This window comes from Cetorhinus maximus, chromosome 16, assembly GCF_964194155.1.
Source record: "Cetorhinus maximus chromosome 16, sCetMax3.hap1.1, whole genome shotgun sequence".
Classification (NCBI taxonomy): domain Eukaryota; kingdom Metazoa; phylum Chordata; class Chondrichthyes; order Lamniformes; family Cetorhinidae; genus Cetorhinus; species Cetorhinus maximus.
In genome coordinates, this window is record NC_135894.1 from 84,682,282 (window position 1) to 84,706,322 (window position 24,041).

The window sequence follows — 24,041 nt, forward strand, 5'->3', positions numbered from 1 at the left end:
TGGGACTGTTCTCAAATCTAAGGAATATTGGATAATCGTAGCCAGCACATCCACTATCTCTAAGCTATTGCTTTTAGGACACTAGGTTGTAAACCACCAGGTCCCGAGGATCTGTTGGATTTTAGTACCTTAAGTTTTTCCAATACTTTTTCTCTGCTGATACTAATTTCTCGAATTTCCTCACTCTTTTAGCCCCAAGGTTACTCTCAATTCCTGGTATGAAACTTGTGTCGTCTTCTGTGACGCAAAATATTTGTACAATGCCTCTGCCATTCCACCACCGCCCCCCCCACAGCATTAATTTTTCCTGTCTCTCATTCTGCAATGATGATAATTTCTTCTCAAACCGGCTCATCAATCTTCCGGGAGGCATCCTCCTAATTGGCCACCTCGGAGCTCCTCATCATTTTAAGAACAATGGGTGGGGGTCTCAAGATTGCAGGCCCAATCAGAGGGCTGGCAGCTCTCGAACCTCGGTGACATATGGATGCTGCTGTAAGGCAGGTCAGGGACTGCGAGGGCATCTCAACATGGAGGCGCTCTCTTTGGCCTGCGCATCAGTTAACAAATAACCGACTTACAGACTGGTGGGTTACCCCTCCTGCCTGATGCACTCTCTGCTGGCTTGCTCTTGGCTGCGATTGTGACCTTTCTCTCATGCAGCCCCACTTTGCGGTGTTGACCCTCTGGCTCTGATGGCACACACACACACACACACCCCCACCCCCACCCCCACCCCTGGCCTGTCGCAGGATGGCCACCTCCCTTGAACAGAGAGGCTACAAAGTCCACCCTAATTGGGGCCTTGACGATGTTAATCAGCTGCCCCTCCCATGGAGCAGGCAGCTGGTCCATGTCCTGGGCTGCGCCATAGAGAGTTCCTTGGTGGCAGGAATGTGTGGCGGAACCATCCGGAATGTCTAAGCTTGCCACCACCGTGCTGGGAAATTTCAGCCCGTTAACTCTGTTTCTCTCCACAAATGCTGCCTGACCTGCTGAGTATTTCCAGCATTTTCTATTTTAACTTTGTCCTGTGACTGTTGTGATGTTGACATAAGAACTTTAAGTGCTGAGGCCCTTTATTTTGATGGGTTTTTTTGTTTTACATATGAACATATGAAATAGGAGCAGGAGCTCCATCAGCTCCTTCAGCCTGCTCCGCCATTCAATAAGATCATTGCTGATCTGCTTGTGTTTTGAATTCCACATTCCCATCTACACCCGATAACCTTTGATTCAATTGCTTAACAAGAATCTATCTCCACCTTAAAAATATTCAATGACCCCGCTTCCACTGCCTTCTGAGGCAGAGAGTTCCAAAGTCGCACAACCCTCTGAGAGAAAAAAAAATTCTAATCTCTGTCCTAAAAGGGCGACTCCTAATTTTAAAACAATGTCCCCTATTTCCTACTTCTGGACTCACCCACAAGAGGAAACATCCTTTCCACGTCCACCTTGTTGAGAGTGTTCAGGACCTTATATACTTCAATCAAGTCACCACTCACTCTTCTAAGCTCCAGTTTTGGTTATTTGCCTTTGACCCTTTCCCTGGAAGTGAAGACTCCAGTCGAGCACTGTTTCTAAGCTCGTAGCTGCCCCTCCAGTATTGTGTCTCAATGGCCAATGTTTGCGCATGAGCATGAATATTAGTGTCAGCCGGTGTCTCAGACCGTACAGTTTATTGTATCGTAGCCCCTTCAGCAGGTCAATAATTGGGGAGCACTAATTCAGGCTGTTATTTTTGTTAAAAAGGAATTTTTCTCTGCCATATTTTTCCCAAAGCAAAACCAATTTTTAGTACCTGTACTACCACCTCCGATGGAACTGACTTACTGGTTTCATTCCAGAGGTTGGACGTGGGCTTTTCATGTTCTCTTCCTTCACTGCCATGCCATGTTTTGTATTCACATACATAAGGTTGGAAGTATGTCTTTATTAACAATTCACCTTTCCTCCTCTTCAAAACTGCATAAATTTACCCCACTGTAGCACTGTTCCCTGTTGTAAGCATCGCCTGGTTAACTAGAAATACTAATTGCTGAGATATATTGCAAAACCCTGCCTTTTGTGAAGGGCCATGGACATCTTTCTGCATTGTAGGCGCTACATAACTGCAAGTTTCTGCTGTATTCTTGGCTTTATCTTTTTCTGAAATCAAAGTGGTAATGGTTAGGGATTAAAGGCTACATTGAAGATTTTTGTTTTGTGCAATGCTGTATTAAAACACCCGTCACCCCAGCCTGAGGAGTACTCCCAACAACTCCTCAACTCCTCCCAAAGAATTGACCTCAAGATCCATATCCTCATTTTCAAGTTCCATTGTGACTTTAACTTTCTATCATTGTGTTCTTCTACTGTACCAGTTATTCCTTTCCCTCCAGCATCAATCGCTGCTTCTTTAGCTACTGTGTGTCCTCACCCCATGGAATGGGCAGATGGTCTTATGAGGAAAGGCTGGACAGGCTAGGCTTGTATCCACTGGAGTTTAGATGAGTAAGAGGCAACTTGATTGAAACATATAAGATCCTGGGTGGCCTTGACAGGGTGGATGTGGAAAGGATGTTTCCTCTTGTGGGAGAATCTAAAACTAGGGTTCACTGTTTAAAAATAAGGGGTCATCCATTTAAGACAGAGATGATAAAAAACATTTTCTCTGAGGGTAGTGAGTCTTTGGAACTCCCTTCCTCAAAAGGCAATGGAGCCAGAGTCTTTGAATGTTTTCAAGGCAGATAGATAGATTCTTGATAAACAAGGGGGGTGAAAGGTTATTGGGGGTAGGTGGGAGGTTACATTCAGATCAGCCATGATCTTATTGAATGGCGGAGCAGGCTTGAGATTTTCCCTCAGTGGTATAGGAATAGCTGGAAATGGTGCCGCTTGTGACATGTGGTGTAAAATGGATTTTTTTTTTAACCTAACCTTTCTAATCATATTAACGTTGGGTCAAAGAGTGTATCTTGTTAAACAAGTGATCGAGAAGAACGTGGATCATGGAGAAGAGAAATAGCGAGGAAAAGAAAGATTGAATTAAGGGAGAGGGAAACTAGAGACAGAAAGGAAAAGCAGGAAAAGACTCCACAGTTTCAATTGCTGGCTTTCTGAGACTGCAAGGTTATGTGGCAATCTAGGAGCATCAATCAACCATTAACCGGGTCCTTGCATCCTGAAACACTGGGCTAATTGGCTGCAATAAGATTCATAGGTAGTTACCGCTCAAACGCAGCAATTTCCTGACACTCATTTGGAAGTTGGCTGCGAGCTATAGTTTGTGTGAGGCGAATGACGGAGAGATGCAACTTGTCCAGCAATGTGTGGTAATTCATTACTCGTGGCTTATCTTCCTCACCGAACATAAGAACTAGGAGCAGGGATAGGCAATTCAGCCCCTCGAGTCTGCCCCGCCATTCAATACGATCATGGCTGATCTCATTTCGGCCTCAACTCCAATTTCCCGCCCTCTCCCCATAACCTTTCAACCCGTTACTAATTAAAAATCTGTCTATCTCCTCCTTAAATTTATTCAGCGTCCCGGCATCCACTGCACTCTGAGGTAGTGAATTCCACAGATTCACGACCCTTTGAGAAAAGTAATTCCTCCTCATCTCTGATTTATATCTACCACCCCTTGGCCTAAAACTATGGCCTCTTGTTCTAGAAAGCCCCACAAGGGAAAACATCTGCTCCACGTCTACTTTGTCTATCCCCTTAAGCATCTTATATACCTCAATTACATCTCCTTCTAAACTCTAGCAAGTATAGGCCTAAACTGCTCAATCGCTCCTCATAAGACAAGCCCCGCATATCTGGAATCAATCTAGTGAACCTCCTCTGAACTGCCTCCAATGCAACAACATCCTTCCTCAAGTAAGGGGACCAAAACTCTGCACAGTACTCCAGGTGCGGTCTCATCAATGCCTTGTACAGTTGCAACAACACTTCCCTACTTTTATACTCTATTCCTTTAGCAATAAATGCCAAAATTCCATTTGCCTTCCTTATTACCTGCTGTACCTGCATACTAGCTTTCAGCGATTCATGCATGAGGACACCCAGATCCCTCTGCACTGAAGTTTCTCTCCATTTAAATAATAAGTCGCCTTTTTATTCTTTCGACCAAAATGGATAACCTCACACTTATCCACGTTAAACTCCATCTGCCAAATTTTGGCCCATTCACCTAACCTGTCCATATCCATTTGTAAATTTCTTATTTCTTCATTGCAACTTACTCTCCCACCTATTTTGGTGTCATCTGCAAATTTAGCTATAGTACCTTCTATCCCTGAACCGAAGTCATTATTATAGATTGTAAATAGTTGGGGCCCAAGGACTGAACCCTGTGACACCCCATATTTACAACTTGCCATCCAGAAAAATACCCGTTTATCCCGACTCTCTGCTTTCTGTTGGTTAGCCAATCCTCTATCCAAGCTAATATATTAGCCCTAACTCCGTGTGATCTTATCTTGTGTATTAATCTTTTGTGCGGCACCTTATCAAAGGCCTTCTGGGAGTTCAGATATACGACATCTACTGGACCCCCATTATCCACTTTGCTTCTCGCATCTTCAAAGAACTCTAGCAAATTAGTTAAACACGACTTACTCTTCATAAAATCATGCTGACTCTGATGGATTGCATTTTGACTTTCCAAATGCCCCATTACTACTTCCTTAATAATGGATTCCAACAATTTCCCAATGACAGACGTTAAACTAACTGGTCTATAGTTTCCTACTTTCTGCTTCTCTTTCCCCCCCCCCCCTCCTTTTGAATAAGGGCGTTATATTAGCATTTTTCCAATCCATTGGAACCTTTCCAGAATCCAGGGAATTTTGGAATATTGTAGCCAATGCATCCACCATCTCTGCTACCACTTCCTTTAAGACCCTGGGATGTAGGCCATCAGGCCCTGGGGACTTGTCACCCTTTAATCCCAATAGTTTGCTCAGTACTTTTTCTCTAGTGATGGTGATTGTTCTAAGTTCCTCGTTCTCTATATCCTCTGCACTACCTGTTACTATAGGGGTGGTACTAGTGTCCGCCATCATGAAAACTGAGACAAAATATTGATTAAGCGTCTCTGCCATTTCTGCGTTCCCCACTATTAACTCCCCAGTCTCATCCTCCAAGGGACCAACATTCACTTTAGCTCCTCTCTTTTGTTTAACTCCAGAACACTAGTGTGGGACTCAAGTCTCTTGCTCTCAAACTGAAATTCACATTGTGGGCTTTTTACGCTTTCTTAATGTTGGCACCTTCAACCTGCCTTCCAAAGAATCTGAAGAAGCCTTTTGGACTATGCTCTTGTCCCCTCCTTAACCTTTTCTTTCTCGTGCTTTCCGTTCAATCATTATCTACTGTGCTTTATGTGATTCTTGGTGAGTGAGAAGCCTGATGCAAGTGTAAGATGTAGAAAGAAGTTTACTTTAGGATTGTTCAGTTCCTAGAATTGGAGTTTATTGATTCATATTGCATATTTTGTTGTTTTGGACCAATGGCAGACCAAGAGCTATCGAATATTTCATGACGATGGCATGAAATCGTTCTTCCGCAGACTCACCTTCACACCAGACGGTTCTTTGCTTCTCACTCCAGGTAGGCAGTTCTCCCATGCTTGTCTATGCTTTGTAGATTGATGGAAGAGCCTTTTTTGAATTGCCGGGAACATTGGGGAGCCAATAGTTTCTCCCTTGCTTTCTCCATGGCAACGCCTCAGGCAATCAGAGTGAACTTGCCAAACAATCAACACCCTTTTCTCCTGTAGTATAAATTGTGGTGATAGTTTGAAATTTGGAATTCTTGTGTTTGTCCTGATGTGCGTAAGGTGAAAATTTTCGGCCACATGCCTCTCTTCTCAGCAATATTGAAGAGCAATTATTTCTAGGATGTACGAGAAATGTCTAGTCAACTGTTTCAAAATTTCTTTCGGAACTGGTAACGGTACTTATGTGGATTTTTCACAAACATTGCGATTTAATTCCACGTTCTCTTGGATAAAGGAGTTGAAGAGCTTTACTTGATGGGTGGGTAATGGAGTGCACCAGTTGGTGGGGGATTGAGGTGTGGAGGCTTGGGAAGTCTGGGTTCAGCCCCTCCCTGGTCTCTGCTGAGGTATCTGATCTCAGACAGGGCAACAGTAATGGGTGTACGGTTCCATTTGGGGTCAAGAGGAGAAAAGTAAGCCAGGACTTGTATTCCAGACAGCTTTCATGATCAGTAGGAAAGGGAGTTGTGAAGAGGACATAAGGAGGCTACAAAGGAACATAGACAGGCCAAGTGAGTGGACAAAGATCTGGCAAATGGAGTACAATGTAGGAAAATGTGAAATTGTCCATTATGGCGGGAAGAATGAGAAAGGAGCATGTTATTTAAATGGTGAGAGATTTCAGAGTTCTGAGATTCAGAGGGATCTGGGTGTCCTAGTGCATGAATCACAAGAGGCTCGCATGCAGGCGCAGCAAGTAATTAGGAAAACTAATAGCATGTTATCGTTTATTGTAAAGTAGGGAGGTTATGCTTCAGTTATACAGGACACTGGTGAGACTGCATCTGGAGTATTGTGTACAGTATTGGTCTCCTTATTTAAGGAAGAATGTAAATGTGTTAGAAGCAGTTCAGAGAAGGCTTATTAAGCTAACGCCAGGAATGGGCAGATTGTTTTATGAGGAAAGGCTAGACAGGCTAGGCTTGTATCTGCTAGAGTTTAGAAGAGTAAGAGGCAGCTTGATTGAAACATATAAGACCCCGAGGGGCCTTGACAGGGTGGCGGAGTGGTATTGCCACTGGATGAGTATTCCAGGGATCCAGGATAATGCTCTGGGGACCCAGAAGCAAATGTCACCATGGCAGATATTGGAATTTAAATTCAACCAGTAAAAATCTGGAAGTAAAAGTCAAATGATGACCATAAAACCATTGTCGTAAAACTCCATCAGGTTCACTGATGTCATTTAGGGAAGGAGACCTGGTGTCACATGCAGGCCAGACCAGGTAAGGACAGTAATGTGATTGACTCTTAAATGCCCTCTGAAAAAGCCTAGCAAGCCCTTCAGCTGTATCGAACCACTAAAAAGGTGATGCGGAATGAAACCGGATGGACCATCCGGCATCGACCATGACATCGGAAATGACAATGGCAAACTCAGCCCGGTCGGCCCTGCAAAGTCAGTTTGATTCACTCCACGTGATATCAAGAAACAGCTGAAGGCACTGGATGCTGGAAAGGCTTTGGGCTCTGGCAATATTCCGGCAATAGACTTGTGCTGCAGAATTTGTCACACCTGAGCCAAGCTATTCCAGTACAGCTACAACACTGGCTTCTACCCGGCTATGTGAAAAATTGCCCAGGTATTTTCTGTACACAAAAAGCAGGACAAACCCAACCTGGCGTATTACTGCCCCATCAGTCTACTCTCCATCATCAGTAAAGCGATGGAAGTGCTATTAAGCGGCACTTGCTTAGCAATAACCTGCTCACTGATGCTCAATGGGTTCCGCTACAGCCATTCAGCTCCTGACCTCATTACAGCCTTGGCTCAAACATGGACAAAAGAGCTGAACTCCCGAGGTGAGGTGAGAATGACTGCCCTTGACATCAAGGTGGCATTTGACTAAACGTGGAATCAAGGAGCCCTAGAAAAACTGGAGTCAATGGGAATTTGGGGGGGTGGGGAAAACTCTCCACTGGTTGGAGTTATACCTAGTGCAAAGGAAGATGGTTGTGGAGTTCAGTCATCACAGTTCCAAGACATCACTGCAGGCGTTCCTCAGTGTAGTGTCCTCGGCCTAACCATCTTTATCTCCTTCATTTTAGACCTTCCATCGTAAGGTCAGAAGTGGGGATGTTCACTGATGATGGCACAATGTTCAGCACCATTCGTAACTCCTCAGATACTGAAGCAGTCCATGTCCAAATGCAGCAAGACCCGGACAATATCCAGGCTTGGCCTGACACGTGGCAAGTAACATTTACGTCACACAAGTGCCAGGCAATGACCATCTCCAACAAGAGAGAATCTAACCATCACCCCTTGACATTCAATGGCATTACCATTGCTGAATCCCCCACTATCAACATCCTGGAGGTTACCTTTGACCAGAAACTGAACTGGACTAGCCATATAAATAGTGTGGCTACAAGAACAGGTCAGAGACTGGGAATTCTGTGGTGTGTAACTCACCACCTGACTCCCCAAAGCCTGTCCACCATCTACAAGGCACAAGCCAGGCGTGTGATGGAACACTCCCCACTTGCCTGGATGAGTGCAGCCCCCAAAACATTCAAGAAGCTCGACACCATTCAGGACAAAGCAGCCCGCTTGATTGTCACCCCATCCACCAACATTCACGCACCCCACCACCAACGCACAGTGGCAGCAGTGTGTACCATCTACAAGATGCACTACAGGAATTCACCAAAGTTCTTTAGGTAGCACCTTCCAAAGACACGACCACTACAATCTAAAAGGTCAAGGACAGCAGACACCTGGGATTATCACTACCTGGAAGTTTCCCTCCAAGCTACTCACCACCCTGACTTGGAAATATTTCACCTTTCCTTCACTGTCGTTGGGTCAAAATCTCAAAAATCCCTTCCTAACAGCACTGTGGGTGTATCTACACCACATGGACTGCAGCGGCTCAAGAAGGCAGTTCACCACCACCTTCTCAAGGGCAATTAGGAATGGGCAATAAATGCTGATCTAGCCGGCTGCCCACATCCCCTGAATGAATTTTTAAAAAAAATGTGGAGAGGATGTTTCCTCTTGTGGGAGAATCTAGGACTAGGGGTCACTGTTTAAAAATAAGGGCTCGCTTACTTAAGACAGGGATGAGGAGAAATTCTTTCTCCCAGAGGACCGTGAGTTTTTGGAACTCTTTTCTGCGAAAGGTGGTGGAAGCAGAGCCTTGAATATTTTTAAGGCAGAGCTCGATGGATTCTTGATGATAAACAAGGGGGTGAAAGGTTATCGGGGGTGGACAGGAGGTTACAGTCAGATCTGCTGTGATCTTATTGAATGGCAGAGCAGGCTCGAGGGGCTGAGTGGCCAACTCCGGCTCCTAATTAGTGTGTTCGTATTGTGTTGTGGGCTGCACGCTTGTCTATTTCAAGTGATGATCGTTAAACTAGCCCAGAGACTTTCACTACTTAGTTACACATGAAGGTTGCTCACCTGGACATAGTACGGAAGAGCTGTTTGCAGTTTTACCCCAGTGTGAATCGATTCCTTCAGGAGAGAAGGAAAGAAAATGGAGAGGGAAGGGAAACACTAGTTGAGGTTAAAGGGAACCTGTAGTGGGTTTCCCAACCGATTCTGCTTTGAGGAGCTACCTTACTCTAAAAGGCCTTTGACTGACTCTCCAGTGCTGTTCCGCAGAATAGGAACTGCAGCCTGATGCTGTGTCATCCGGCAGTCATTCAAAAGGGGAACAATATAGGGCAGTGTTATTTTTAAACAATAACTGAATGGTGTATAGCCCTTAATCACCAAAAGCTTCAAATGCCAGAGTGGTGCATTTAAAAAATAGCTTTGAATCATCGAGCAGTTTTATTTAAAATGCCCTGCAAAGGCTACAGAAATCATTTTCTAAACCGTAAGCTCCATTCGGCAACCTATTGAACCCTCAATCGGGCAGCTGCCGTGACCGAGATCCTCCTAAAGCTGCTTTCTCACCCAGTGCCGACTTAACCCTCCCAGAATTCCCTGCAGCATTTCTACAGCCTGAGGTCCTCTTGCGTCATCGCAGTCATATGACTAAGTCCCTTTTATGCAAGGCCTGCAGCTGATGTTACAAAACTTGTAGCAACCAGCAGGTGGCAGCACTCTCCCCTCAACATGTAACGAAGGGGCAATGAAGGCTGGTGAAAATGCTGAATGCAGCGAAATGAGATTTGTAATCCAAACCTCCAAGGCAACAGGATTAGCGTAAAGAGGTGCCATCAATAGCATTGTTAATCACTGGAACCTCCATGGCTCAGTGATGGAAGCTGTATTTCCTCTTTGGGGGACCAAGTGTGAGCAAACCCCTTGAGCAAGCTGAAGAATGTGGGTGAAGGTAGCAGCAGATTAGAAACCAGCTACAGAGCACTCAGACGCAAGGAAGCTAGGCAACCAGGATGGACGGCTTAAAATAATGATAGAAACAATTATCAGGAACAAATGTGAGGAACAGGGTAGAAGAACAATTTCATAAATGCAAGCCAACATGGCTTAAAAGGGAAGACCTTCCTTAACTGGCCACCATTTATTTTTTCCTGTGTGAAAGTGAGCATTGGCGTGGAACACTGCTGATAAAATTATTGCAGAAAGTGAAAGAAGTGAGAATTCAAGGGAAAACCTGGGATGGACGCGGAATTGGCTGAGGAAAGAAAGTGGACACGTGATGAAGAGGGTGTATCAGAAGGGGGAGGAACTGGGTGGAGTGTCCAAGGATTGGCGCTGAGACACCGACTGTCCCTTAGCGACAACACTGACTTACACTGAGGAGCCCAGTTTAAACGGGCCAAGTTCACAGATGGAGAGGGGGTGGCGTTAAAGGATGAAGCAACCAGGAACCTAAAAAGAAATGGGATAACAGCACAGTGACAGATGAAAGTCAGAACTGTTAAGTGTGAAATACAACCAACCCTCCCTCTAATGTTTTTATTTTTGTCACTGTTATGCACAGCCTGGCCATTTCAATGCGTGATGTTTTCAATTATTTTAGCGTACAGCCGCGTCACTTTAAATGGGACAACTTGTGAAGAGGCTTCGAGGCATCTTCTGTGTTGCTGTGCAACCGTGCAGAGGGGATGTTGGATGCAACGCATTGACGGGAAAATTCAACACTGCGGGTGTACCATGGACGATGCAGATATAGCCATAGCGATAGATGTTAAAATCAGTATGGAGCAACGATGTTTAATGGATTATTGAATCCTGTGTCACTTGAAGATAAGTCAGAAACCATCGCAATAGAACTGTGGGTTACCTTGATTAATTTGTTTAGTTTGACATCCAGAAGCATTCACACTGTGGAGGCAGAGCAGAGATGAACCATTAAGCTAACGTTAATTGATATACTATGTAAGAGTGTGGAAACTGGGGCTCTTCAGCCTTGAAAGAACTTGACAGAGAAAAGACCTTGTAGAATTATGGAAGATATTAAGTGATACAGATAAACTGAGTCTGGAGCAATGCTTCAAGGTATGTCAGGATATTAGAACGGAGGGTTAAGGCTGTTGAAAGGAATGATGCCAGGAATGTCTTATTAATCAGAGTGGAGGAATGGGGACAGAACTGTGGACTCAGCTGGGGAATAGAGCACTGTGGGGCAGACGTTACTATGCTTTGGTGCTGCCTTTCGGATGCAAAACTGTGAGCAAAGCGATTAGGGAGTGGAATGGATGCCTAATCTGCACAGATGTTAGTTCCGCTGCAAGTTCATGTCCTTTTTTTTTTCAGGCTTCATAGGTAGATACCTAACACCAGCATTAAGTCCCTTGAAGACATTAAATTTGAATGTGTTCTGTTTTCCATTTTTGCTCACAGATGGGAATTATTTTGAATATACTTTTCTTAGGCCTATTTATACAAAACAAACTGTGACTTATTTTTATGTCACTAACAAAACTTAGTTTTAGAAGTTTGAGATTCTGGACAGGCTTGTTTGAAAGTCCACGGCGTCCTGATTGCTGTTGTTCCAAGACTCTGCTGTACATCACTACACGAGGACTCCATTAAGAGTTTGACGTCAAACTATAGCAACATAGAGCAAAACTCTGCAGCACATCAACCAAGTTGGTTGCGTTCACAAAGCATTCACAGACCATTCGTGCTTGAACACAAGGGGAAGTACAGCGTGGTACTCCGCAATGTGGCAACAGGAGAAATGTGTGATGTGTCATGATAATAGTTGATTGTGGTAGTGGACTCCAGTATTAGATACTATACGGTATTCTGTACAAATATGGGGGTCACCTGATCTGGGGGTTGAAGGTCAGATAGCACATGTTGGAACCTGTCTTGATAGAATTCAATTACTGCAGATGTTAGGAAAATGTGTTATCAATAAAGTTAACTCAGCTACAGTGTGGATGGCCTGTGTGCATCATTGAAACAGAAAACAAGATACGGTGTCAGAAGTAAATTAAATGTAACAATGCAGGTTCTGAAACCGCCGACAGAGCTCAGCTCGGAGGGAAATCTTGCCGAAAACTGGAGGAGGTTCCGGCAGAGATTTGAGCAGTATCTCGCAGCGACAGGCAGTGATAAAGAGACCTTCAGGGACAGTCTTCCATCTTCCTTCAGGTACCGGGGGAAGCAGCCTTTGAAGTCTATAGCACTTTCACGTTTGAAAGTGATGAGAAACAAAATGACTTAAAAGAAATAATAGAAAAATTCGAAGCCTGTTGCAGCCCTAAGAAAAACATCAAGTGGGAAAGGTACCGATTGTATTCAGGCACACAAGGCAGTGACAACATTAGTCAGTACCTAACTGAGCTGAGAAAACAAACTAAATCATGTGAATTTGGAGAGCTTGAAGAATCACTCATCCAAGACAGAATAATTTGTGGAATCACAAATCTTGCTGTAAGAAAGCGGCTTTTGAGAGAAGTTGATCTTCTCTCAGCTGGAGAAAGCAATAAATATCTGCAGAGCGGCAGAGATGACAAAATGCAAGATTAAACAGATGACAGAAGATGATAATCCCGTACATAGTCAAGCAGTTAGATGCAGTTAAACAGAAACAGCCCTGGGAAAGAACAAATAGAGAGTCTGAACGTAAAAAGAACAAAACTGCTATTAAAACATTTAAGTGTAGTCGATGTGGAACAGAGCATTTACCACATAGTTGTCCAGCCTATGGAAAGCAATGTAAGAACTGTGATAAACTAAATCACTTCGCTAAGATGTGTAAATCGAAGAAAGTGCACACAGACACTGAAACTGAACTTTTCGTTGGTGCAGTAACAACAAATTCCAAAGAAGACGAATGGAGGATTGATTTAAAAATTGCCAACATGATGGTGAATTTCAAGCTTGACACAGGTGCACAAGTAAATGTCATTCGTAAGATAAGCAAAGAAAAACAGCTAACTAAAACAGAAGTGAAGCTGTAGAAGGCAAGTTTTTTTAAAATTCGTGACTAGACCAGCATTTATTGCCCATCCCTAATTGCCCTAACCTTGTTCAGAGAACATGTTGGCCAAACCAGGACATTAGTGAACATCAATTGGCAATGGTTTCACGGTCGTCATCAGACTTTCAATATAAGTTTCACCATCTGCCGTGGTGGGATTCGAACCTGGGTCCCCAGACCCTGGGCAGCTGGAATACTAGTCCAGTGACAACACCACTATGCCACTGCCAGCTGCACACTTAGTGAACTCCAAAAAAACAGTCTCAAGCACTTCCATTCATAGTGGTGAAAACTGTTGCAAAACCCATTCTTGGAATCGAAGCTTGTGAAAATCTGAAGCTAATCGTGAGAATAGTGACTGTAACCATGATGACATCCTGAGCAAATATAAAGATGTGTTCCAGGAGATTGGTTGCCTAAAAGGAGAACACACCATCAAGATTGACAAAACTGTGACACCCAAAATACACCCGCCCAGGAAAATACCAGTAATGCTGACAGACCGACTGAAAGCAGAGTTGGGACAGAATGGAGAAACTTCACATCATCAAGAAAATTGAAGAACCGACAAAGTGGGTTAATCCAATTGTAATGGTAGAAAAATCAGATGGGAATCTGTGAGCCTGCCTGGATCCCAGAGACCTAAACCAGGCAGTATAAAGAGAGCATTACCAGCTGCCCACAGTAGGAGAGTTCATGTGTAAGCTAGCTGATACTAAATACTATTCAGTCTTGGATGCGAATTCAGGCTTCTGGCAGGTCAAGGTGGATGAACGCAGCTCCTATCCCTGTACCTTCAACACCATACAGGTGATACAGGTTTTGACACTTACCTTCAGCTCCGGAGGTGTTCCACAGATCAGTGAAGCAGCTGTTTGAAGGGTTAGAGGGCGTGGAAACCTATATCAATGATGTGCTGGTCTGGGGAGCCTCCCGAGAAGAACAGGACCACAGACTGAGGCAGGTGCTGGCCTGAGCCAGAGAAAGGAACCTCAAGTTGAAGAAGAAAAAGTGCAAAATAGGTCTTCATGAAATCAAATACTTGGGACATGTGCTAACAAGTGAGGGAGTGAAGCCGGACCCGAATAAAATCGAAGCAGTCGTGAACATGCCACCCCTAGAATGTAAGAAAGACTTGGAGAGGTTTTTGGGAATGGCGACCTATCGTGGGAAATTCATTCCGAACATGTCAGACCTGACAGCATCTCTCAGAACTTCTACAAAATGATGTGGAATGGCACTGGGAACAAAGTCACCAGGAAGCTTTGACCAGTCTGAGGAGAACACTGACCCAGCACCAGTGTTAAAGTATTACAATGTCAGTCAGCTGGTCAAGATCTCAGTGGACGCTTCGAAGACTGGCCTGGAAGCTGTCCCCTTGTAAAATGGGGCACCAGTGACATGTGCTTCAAAGGCAATGACTGAAACACAGCGGCGGTATGCCCAATTTAAAAAAAAATCATTCATGGGGTGTGGACTTCACTGGCTGGGCCAATATTTATTGCCCATCCCTAGTTGCTCTTGAGAAGGTGGTGGTGAGCTGCCTTCTTGAACCACTGCAGTCCACATGGTGTAGATAGACCCACAGTGCTGTTAGGAAGGGAGTTCCAGGATTTTGACCCAGCGACAGTGAAGGAACAGCGATATATTTCCAAGTCAGGATGGTGAGTGGCTTGGAGGGGAACTTCCAGGTGAGTGGTGTTCCCATGTATCTGCTGTCCTTGTCCTTCTAGATGGTAGTGGTCGTGGGTTTGGAAGGTGCTGCCCAAGGAGCCTTGGTGAATTCCTGCAGCGCAACTTGTACATGGTACACACTGCTGCCACTGTGCGTCGGTGGTGGAGGGAGTGAATGTTTGTAGATGTGGTGCCAATCAAGTGGGCTGTTTTGTCCTGGATGGTGTCAAGCTTCTTGACTGTTGTAGGAGCTGCACTGTAGGAGGCAATTGGAGAGTATTCCATCACTCCTGACCTGTGCCTTGTAGATGGTGGACAGGTTTTGAGAGGGTCAGGAGGTGAGTTACTCATCGCACGATTCCTAGCCTCTGACCTGCTCTTGTAGCCACAGTATTTATATGGCTAGTCCAGTTCAGTTTCTGGTCAATGGTAAACTGTAATTTTTCCAGTTATTTTTGTTTTTGTTTTGGTAACTCACAGGATGTTGATACTGGGGGATTCAGTGATGGTAATGCTATTGAATGTCAGGGGGCGATGGTTGGATTCTCTCTTGTTGGAGATGGGCATTGCCTGACATTTGTGTGGCGTGAATGTTACTTGCCACTTGTCAGACCAAGCCTGGATATTGTCCAGGTCTTGCTGCATTTGGACATGGACTGCTTCAGTATCTGAGGAGTTGCGAATGGTGGTGAACATTATGCAATTATCAGCAAACATCCCCACTTCTGACCTTATGATGGAAGGAAGGTCATTGTTGAAGCAGCTGAAGATGGTTGGGCCGAGGACACTACCCTGAGGAGCTCCTGCAGTGATGTCCTGGAGCTGAGATGACTGACCTCCGACAACCACAGCCACAACCATCTTTCTTTGTGCTAGGTAGAAATAGAGAAAGAAATGCTAGCAATTGTGTTAGGCCTAGAACGCTTCCACCAGTTTGTCTATGGCAAAGACGTGGAGGTAGAGTCTGACCATAAGCCTTTGGAAGCTATACTTAAACAGCCCCTGAACTGTGCACCGCCAAGAATCCAAAGGTTACTAATATGCCTGCAGAAGTATCAGGTCAGAGTTAAATACAAACTGGGAAAGGAAATGTACATTGCTGGCACTCTGTCACGTGCATACCTACCCATCACGGAGGAAGAGGATAAAGAAACGGAAGCACAGGTTCACATGCTGACAAAGAACTTACCTGTGGCTGTAACCAAACTGGATGAGGTCAGGGAAGTGACCAAGAACGACGTCACCCAGAGAAAACTGCAGCAGCTTGTGCAAACTGGCTGGCCCACACATCGGAGCGGAGCCCCTTGTGCTGTACAACAGCACTGGAATTTTTGTGAGCAACTTCATGTAGCAGAAGGAATACGTTTCAAGAGAGAAAAGGTCATAATTCCTGTAACACTGAGGAAAGAAATGCTGCAGCGCATACATGGAAGTCACCTCAGCATAGAAACGTGCAGGAGAAGAGCTCGAGATGTAATGTATTGGACTGGAATGGGAGCACAAATTGGGGAAATGGTGAGTGCTTGTGCAGTGTGCCAAACGTACAGTAAAACACAGCAAAAAGAACCACTTCAACCACACAGTGTCCCAGAGAGGCCCTGGCAGAAAATTGGAGTGAACTTGTTCATATTTGACAATAGTGAGTACCTTTTACCTACTAGCAGTGGATTATTACTCAAAGTTTTTTGAGTTTCTGCTGCTGTAAAATGATAGAACACCACTGTGATAAATCATTTAAAATCAATTTTTGCTCGCCACGCCATATCTGAAGTGCTCATCTGAGGTAACAATCTGCTGTTCTCAGGCACTGAGTTTCGCAAATTTGCACAGGACTGAGTGTTTTCCACACGACCTCAGGTCCCAAATATCCTCAATCCATTGGAATGGTGGAATGTACCATGCAAACCTCACAACACCTGTTGAAGAAGACAAAGGCAGGTGGTAGAGACCCCTACCTGGCTCTGCTGGATTTCAGGAATACTCCATTGGAGGGCAATGGATCACCTCCAGCACAGCTCCTGATGGGGAGAAGACTAAGGACTAAGATTCCGAATGCGCCGCAACTGTTATTTCCACAGACAGTGAGCGACAGCCTGCAGGACCTGCTCAAACTGAGGCTGCAGAAGCAGAGGCAGTACTTTGATCGAGGCGCCCAACCACTGCCTGACCTGAACATGGGAGAGACAGGGAGAATTCAGCATGAAGGGATCTGGAATCCTGCTGTTGTCACAGGAATCACAGGGGAACCAAGGTCTTACATAGTGCAGACTCCAAACTGACAACAGTACAGGAGAAACTGGTAATTCCTATGGAAAACAAATGAAATGCAACCCTGGTCTGAACCAGAAAGAATAGCAGGAGATCAAAAACCAGAATGCACCAGTGAAGCAACAGATAACCAGACAAAGCCTTACAGTCCTGAAAATTATCCAAGGGGTGATGGTGACACATCTTCTGGAGAAGGTCCCTTGTCCTCCAATCACTTTTGTCACCGTTCAGAACATTCAGTGGAAAAATTGTGAAAAAACCACAGAGATATAGAGATGAGTAAAAGACAAAACACACTGATCAAAACAGTGAGAAAGAATAGATAAGAGACTTTGTGTATTTGAGTTGTATAAAAGTTTTTTTTTTAAAAAGGGAGATGTCATGATAATAGTTGATTGTGATAGTGGACTCGTGTTGGATACTATACGATACCGTCTACTAGATGTGGGGTCACCTGACTTAAGAGTTGACGGTCAGTTAGCACATGTTGGAGCCTGTTTTGATAGCATTCAGTTGCTGCAGGTATGCGTTTGTTTGGAAAATGCGTAGTCAATAAAGTTAGCTCAGCTACAGTGTCAACAACCTGTGAAACAACAATCATTGAAAGGAAAAACAAGGCTTGATGGTGCCGCCTGTTCAGAGGATTGCTGTGCTACAAGTGAAGAGGATAAACATTCCACGAGATTCTGTGAAAATGCTGCTGAAGGCAGACCTTCTATGAGAAAAGTCAGACTGTCCAGCGCGACGTTTCTACAAACCCATGTCAAAAATGGTGGCGGCTGTCCCTCCATAGCATAGCCTTTGAGAAACTTCTGATGTATGTTTGACAGAAGAAAGAGGTTTACAACGGAAGCTTGCCTTTAGAAGTGGACGTGGAAATATTCTTGACATGCTAGCTGCCTCTGCAGAGACAGACAGCATTGGATGAGGAGGTTGATCTATCCAAGAAAAGAGTTTTTTTACTGACTATTATTATGTACAGTATTTGAACTGGTTATTCAAGTTTTAATGAAATATTATATTTTCACTTGAAGGTGCAATGGTTTATTTTACAGACAATACTTAGTACATGAGGGAAAACAAATTCCAGTGCCCTGTAGGGATTATAGCTCAACTGTATCAAAATCGATAGTCTTGCGCATATCATGGACCTAGTTGCTGCTCTTGAGAAATCATCCAGGTAATCTGCATACGTTTGGAAGATGTTTGTGTTGAGAATTCCGCTGATGCAGAGGGAGCTTCAAGATACAAAAAACAAACTACACCTGAGAGAAGGACCTTCTCCAAGGACAGCGCTGGAATGTTAGTGTTTCTTTGTTTCGCTGCCAAACGAAAAAAATGCCGGCCTTCCACGGGAATAGAATGTGCATTTGGACTGAGCACAAAAAGCAGTTGAAAATAAGAGGCTGAGTGTTTAAGTTGAAATAATTGCCATTGACGCTTTATTATTTGCTTAAAGTATTGGTTGAGTTAATGCTTGATTATGTTAATAGTGAAATTATATTTTTTATATAAGAATTACTGTTGTTACACTTTCTTTTATATGTAAATATGTTTAGAGTACACAGCGATGTTCTGCAGAAACTGGGTCGAGCAGCAACAGAATTGGGTTTAGTTTGTGGCAGGAGTTGGCCTTGAGATGCCCTAAAATTCTAGGAATATCGGGTGAAAGGGCAAGTTAGGTGCAGAATGCAAAACTGCTTCGACTTTGCCAGTACCGTGTGCCCTAACTTAGCCAGTGGTTCAGAAATGCGCCACTTGCCCTATGATTTCATGAGTAGAGAGGTGTTGAATTTTTCCTGTATGCCTGGCATGGGTTTTGAGCTGAAAGAACCATCTTCTGTCCCAACTTCCTATTCCATCCAGAACCCTGTCACCTGTGTGTTTAAGTCTGCATGTTTAGCATCTTTTAGTTTGGCTTTATAGGTGAGCTAGTATCCGCTGTAATTCCAGCTGCCTGTGACCCTGGAGCTTTAGTTTTAAACCGTGAGAGTATTTTGTTCATGTGGGACCGTAATTCCCTCATAATGTCCCCACGATATGCTTTGCACATATTTACGTATGGCCACAAGGACTGTTTAATTTCTGTTTTGCTGAACTGGCTGGTGGTCCCAATGGTGAAATCTCTGCATTGGAATCAATACTTAAACAGCAATGATCTAATCAGCAGTTGAATTGAGTCATGCCGCTGTAATTAAAATTGCAAAGAATTTGGCACTTTTTTTTTGGTTTTGGTGCCTTTTTTGGAAGGGTACAAGTTTGGAAGCAGGTTGGTGAGAGGAGGATGCAAAATTAAAACCGTACTGCAGTTTGTTTCTCTCAGTGATGAGTTTACCCATTCATAAACCTGCTTTAATGAATTTGTTTTGCGCAGTTGTATTTGTCGGTTTTCCTCCTCCACTTTAACCGGTATCTTAAAGCACAGTGGTCATTTTGTGCAAGTTTTTCAGTTCACTGGAGTGTCTCGGGAACAAATCTGTTCTGGAGGCATTTGTGGCTATTGTTTGAGTTAACTGCTGAAATAAAAAAAAGTGCTGGAAATACACAGTGTAAAGATTGGCTTAGTTTTTCTGCAGGGTCCTGGTTCTGCTGAATTTACCTGTCTGAAAAGTTTACCCCTCTGGCTGGCAGATGCCCAAGACCTGTGCATTTTCAGCCTTCTCCGTTCAGTTTTTGTGCTTGGTTTTTACCTTACTTTGCATCACTTTCTCATGAATTTTCTGCTTCCTTTTTCAGCTGGTTGTGTAGAAGCTGGAGAGAATGTTACCAACACAACATATGTATTTTCCAGAAAAAACTTGAAAAGGTAGGAGCTTGCTTTATTATTGGAATATTAAATGCTTGCTTGAAATTTGAGTGGTAACTTCACCAACACATCTCTTTTTTATTATTTGAAGGCCCATAGCCCATCTGCCTTGTCCGTCTAAGGCCACTCTGGCTGTTCGCTGCTGCCCGGTGTTTTTTGAGCTAAGGCAAAAGAAAGTAGAAGGTGAGTCTGACAAAGCAGCGTAAGCACTAGTTGGCAGCATCTGACTTTGTACAGCAATTATTGGGGATAATTGAGTTTATTTTTTATTTTTTCCTTTACTGCCCCTACCTCAACAATTTGTCCTGCCCATTTGAGAAATCTGTAATTCGTGCTGAGGGCTGATCCGATCTGTGCCGGGAAACCCCCTGACACTTTTCGTTGACTGTCAATTATTTAATGGATGAGAGGCATTGCCAGACTATTAAATCGATAAGGACTCTGGAAATTGGGCATTATCTCTTAAAGGCCCTAAGGAAGTCCTTAAGCCCTTCACCATAACTCCTCATCAAGAAGCATCTAGGGTCTTCTGCCCAGCCTGTGCCCAGGAGCTAATTATGCCAAAGTTTGAACTGTTCCATCAATACTGGTTTGGATTATATTAGCATTTACACTCCCGATTTCCCATTGGGATCCAAACAACCTGCTGAGTGAATGTCCCATTATTAAAGAAGGTCAGAAAATAAAAGTCATGAACTAGCAATTGTTCATCAACTTTAGAATCTTTGAAGCATTTACACATCGAGTGCGCAAAAAACAAAAGAATGCTGACAGGGTTAATTGACAAAATAAGAGTTTGCAACGTTTATGCCCCAGTAATCCGGAATTAACTGCGTGCCGATTTTAAAATTACACTTGGGATCAGTGTCTGAGATTGATATAAATTGGTGAGATTAATTTGGGATTAGCTTCAAAGAGCTGATAAATTGACAGTATTAAGTGGCGAACCTTATGAATAGACTGAGCGAAATTCATTACGGACAGTAGCACCAGACAGGTAGCAGCATGTTGGCCGCCTGTCTTGCACTCTGCTGAACTTTCTTTTCACTTGAAGTCGATGAGAAAGAAAACTCAGGTGGAGTGCAAAAAGATGTTGATACGCTCTTGTCTGTCTTGTACGACTGCCCGCGGTGAATTCCACCCCATATCAAGTATCAGTATTTCCCAAACTTGTATATACTGATCCTGATGAACTGGTTACCTTACCTTCCTGTGGGAGAAGGGCGCTAGTCTTTTGAGATTTCTGAGTGGTGATCTGAAGAGGTGCTGCCTGTTCCTCAAAGATCCTCCAGGATAAATTTACCGTCTGTACTAGCTGACTTAAATCCCACCTTCTTTGGTCTCAGAGAAACTTGTGCATTTGAGTCACCTCGTAAACCATGTTTGTACCCTTGAGGACCTCCAAGTCAATGAATCACCAATACCTGTGTCAGATCACTCATTTACTCCCCAGGTTTTTGGCCTTTGCTAACAAAGGGTCTAACACAGGTCCAGATAATCCAGGACATCGTTATGCCCTCTTTGGTGAGCTGTGTGCAGGCCTTGATGGCTTGCCTTTCATTATTGTTGAGGAGGATATAAACCATCATGGTTTAATTATCATTAGCACTCTGCTCTCCTGATATTCAGTCGAGATACCAGTTCCATTTTGAGGACAAGTTGAAGGCAAATTTGGGTTATGCCTCTGATAGACTAGAGGTGGATGTGAAACATCGCACCTGAGTCATATCCTAGCCACAACTGATACCAACATGTGTACTTAGCAACAGTCATTGGCTAGTACTTGAACCCTGACCAGTTTTGTTCCTTTTTGCCCCCGCCCCCAACCAAGCCTAAAAAAAATAACAATAACAATAATATTGTGAAGAAAAGAAAAAGTTGCATTTCTAGAGCGCCTTTCATCAGGACATCCCAAAGCGCTTCGCAGCTAAGGCAAAGTTGTGGCCAATTAATTGTCACTGCTGCCAAGCCTAAGATTACTGGTAGCCTCATGCCAAGTTTCTGATGTGGAATATGTGGTTGTGAGGAGTCATGAGTAGAGGCTCAGACTGCTTGACAAGGGGAAAGAGAACTTGCTTTATTACCTCAAATATGAGCAGAAATAGTGCATTTTGTTTAGCACTGACAGCCTACAGGAGACTACTTGTCACAGGTCTTGCATCTGGAGGAAGGAGACACTTTATGGATTAATGTGATGGGTGATTCAACAAGAGGCTCATTATAAAATAATTGATAGGCCAGGTGCAAAGCTTCAAAGGTTTAAAAATTTAATATTGATAATGCAGGGTTAGAGGGAAATTTTCTAGTCACATGGTTTAGACTTGTACACTTGCTAAACCACCACAAAACAAAACCGTTTCCATGGCTATTTAGTGACTCCCTCTAGGGAAAGAACAGAATCAGTATGGGGGCCTCTGTGGTTAAATAGCTAGTTAATGCTGCCAAAAGCTCACACATGAGCAATGTTCATTTGGCGCGAGAATGCCTTGGGCCTGTCTAGCCCAGCAAGGTGTTAACACCTGAGGAGGGGCTAGAAAATTGGAGACAAAGAGGGCGGTAACTTTTTAAAAATTCGTTCAGGGATGTGGGCTTTGCTGGCTAGGTCAGCATTTATTGCCCATCCCTAGTTGCCCTTGAGAAGGTGGCAGTGAGCTGCCTTTTTGAACCGCTGCAGTCCTTGTGGTGCAGGTACACCCACAAATAATTACGTAATTATTTGTTAAACATCATGGAAGCCATTTCAAGTAATAATTATTGTCACAATAATGTATACAAGAAGAGCAGAGGTACTAACTAACTGGCAATATTTTTAGAAAGAATGAAGTAAAATAGAATCTAGCTATTTCATAACAGGGCAGAAAGTTTAAAAAATATATATTTTTAGTTCACCCCTTCATCAAAACTGATGCTTAACTGAGGTGTGCATTTTCAGTATTTTCTGCTTTCTATGTGAGATAGCTAGCGCTTGTTCTATTTATGCAAAATAGTTTTTGAACCCTGTCTTTAATCTATTTTGTTCTTTACTCACCCCCACCAACAGAATTATAACCTAAGTTTTTTTTTAATGTTTAGATGAGTCACCTAAGAAAACAAACATGTTCAAGTTGCCATATCGACTGGTGTTTGCTGTTGCTTCAGAAGATTCCATACTCTTGTACGATACACAACAAACAATCCCATTTGGTTATATCTCAAACATCCATTATCACACCCTGAGTGATATAACATGGTACGGAAAGGTTTACAACGGAAGCTTTCTCTATGTCGTTGCATAGAATTTTCCATTTTGTTTATATTGTTTCTGAACCCTAGCTTCATGAGATAACCAGATATGATTTGCATTAATGAGGATTTTAAGATCATTTGATCTTATCCATTCCTAATTCCAAACCTTCCATCTTCCCATTAGAACATTTATAAATGACAGTAGGGCTCTGGCCTCAATCAGCCTTCACGACCAGCTGCCCATCACCCTCTTTAAAGATTTATTTCCTGGTGTCTGTCCCACTTTACCCTTCACAATCCTGAGCCTCACCGCTCTTGTTCTGCTATATCTAAGTACAGTTACGTTTAAGCATCAAATACCTCTGTAAGGCCCCTCTACAATGTCTCTTTTTCAGGCTTAAACACCTGTCAGTGTTAAACCTGTGTGAACCTGTTTTAGTAGCACATTGGTAAAGTGTTTATTGATGGCTTTCGCAAGCTTGAGCTTGTGCCCTGGTGCCCTGCTGCCTTGGCATGTCTGAAAATATTGCTTTAGGTAAAGGTCATCTCCAAGACCTCCCCTTAAATGTTGCTTGGTTTTGTGAGAAGAGACAAGAGGAAGTGGCCTGATAATGTTAAATGGTTAAAGAATGAGTTGTTTGTGCATTTCCTGATCTTGAGGTGAATTGTTTTCGTGGATCCTGTCACACTCATGTTAATTATTTTGCCAACCAGAGATGTTTAATATTATGAAATAATAAAGGAAACTTTTCTTAAAAAAAAAGCCACTTTAGCAAACTTAGGACCACAATTTGAAATATAATTCCTACCTGCTGGAGATGTTCATAAGATGTTTTTCAGAATCGTTGCTTAAAATTGTATGTGGTTTCGAAGTAATCCAAATGCCTTTTGTTCAAGTTCGAATATTCCCCCACCCTTGATTTACTAGCCTTTCCTCTTCCAA

At 43.5% G+C, this 24,041-nt stretch overlaps 1 protein-coding gene across 1 annotated transcript in view; it reads left to right on the forward strand.

The window, feature by feature from the left end:
* Positions 1-24,041, forward strand: part of chaf1b (chromatin assembly factor 1, subunit B) — a 48,858-nt gene that overhangs the window by 18,242 nt on the left and 6,575 nt on the right. Inside the window, exons 8-11 of the mRNA XM_078560236.1 lie at positions 5,505-5,598; positions 19,804-19,873; positions 19,965-20,056; positions 22,946-23,102. Of these exons, the coding sequence (XP_078416362.1) occupies positions 5,505-5,598; positions 19,804-19,873; positions 19,965-20,056; positions 22,946-23,102 (413 nt within the window). The remainder of the gene's footprint in view (positions 1-5,504; positions 5,599-19,803; positions 19,874-19,964; positions 20,057-22,945; positions 23,103-24,041) is intronic.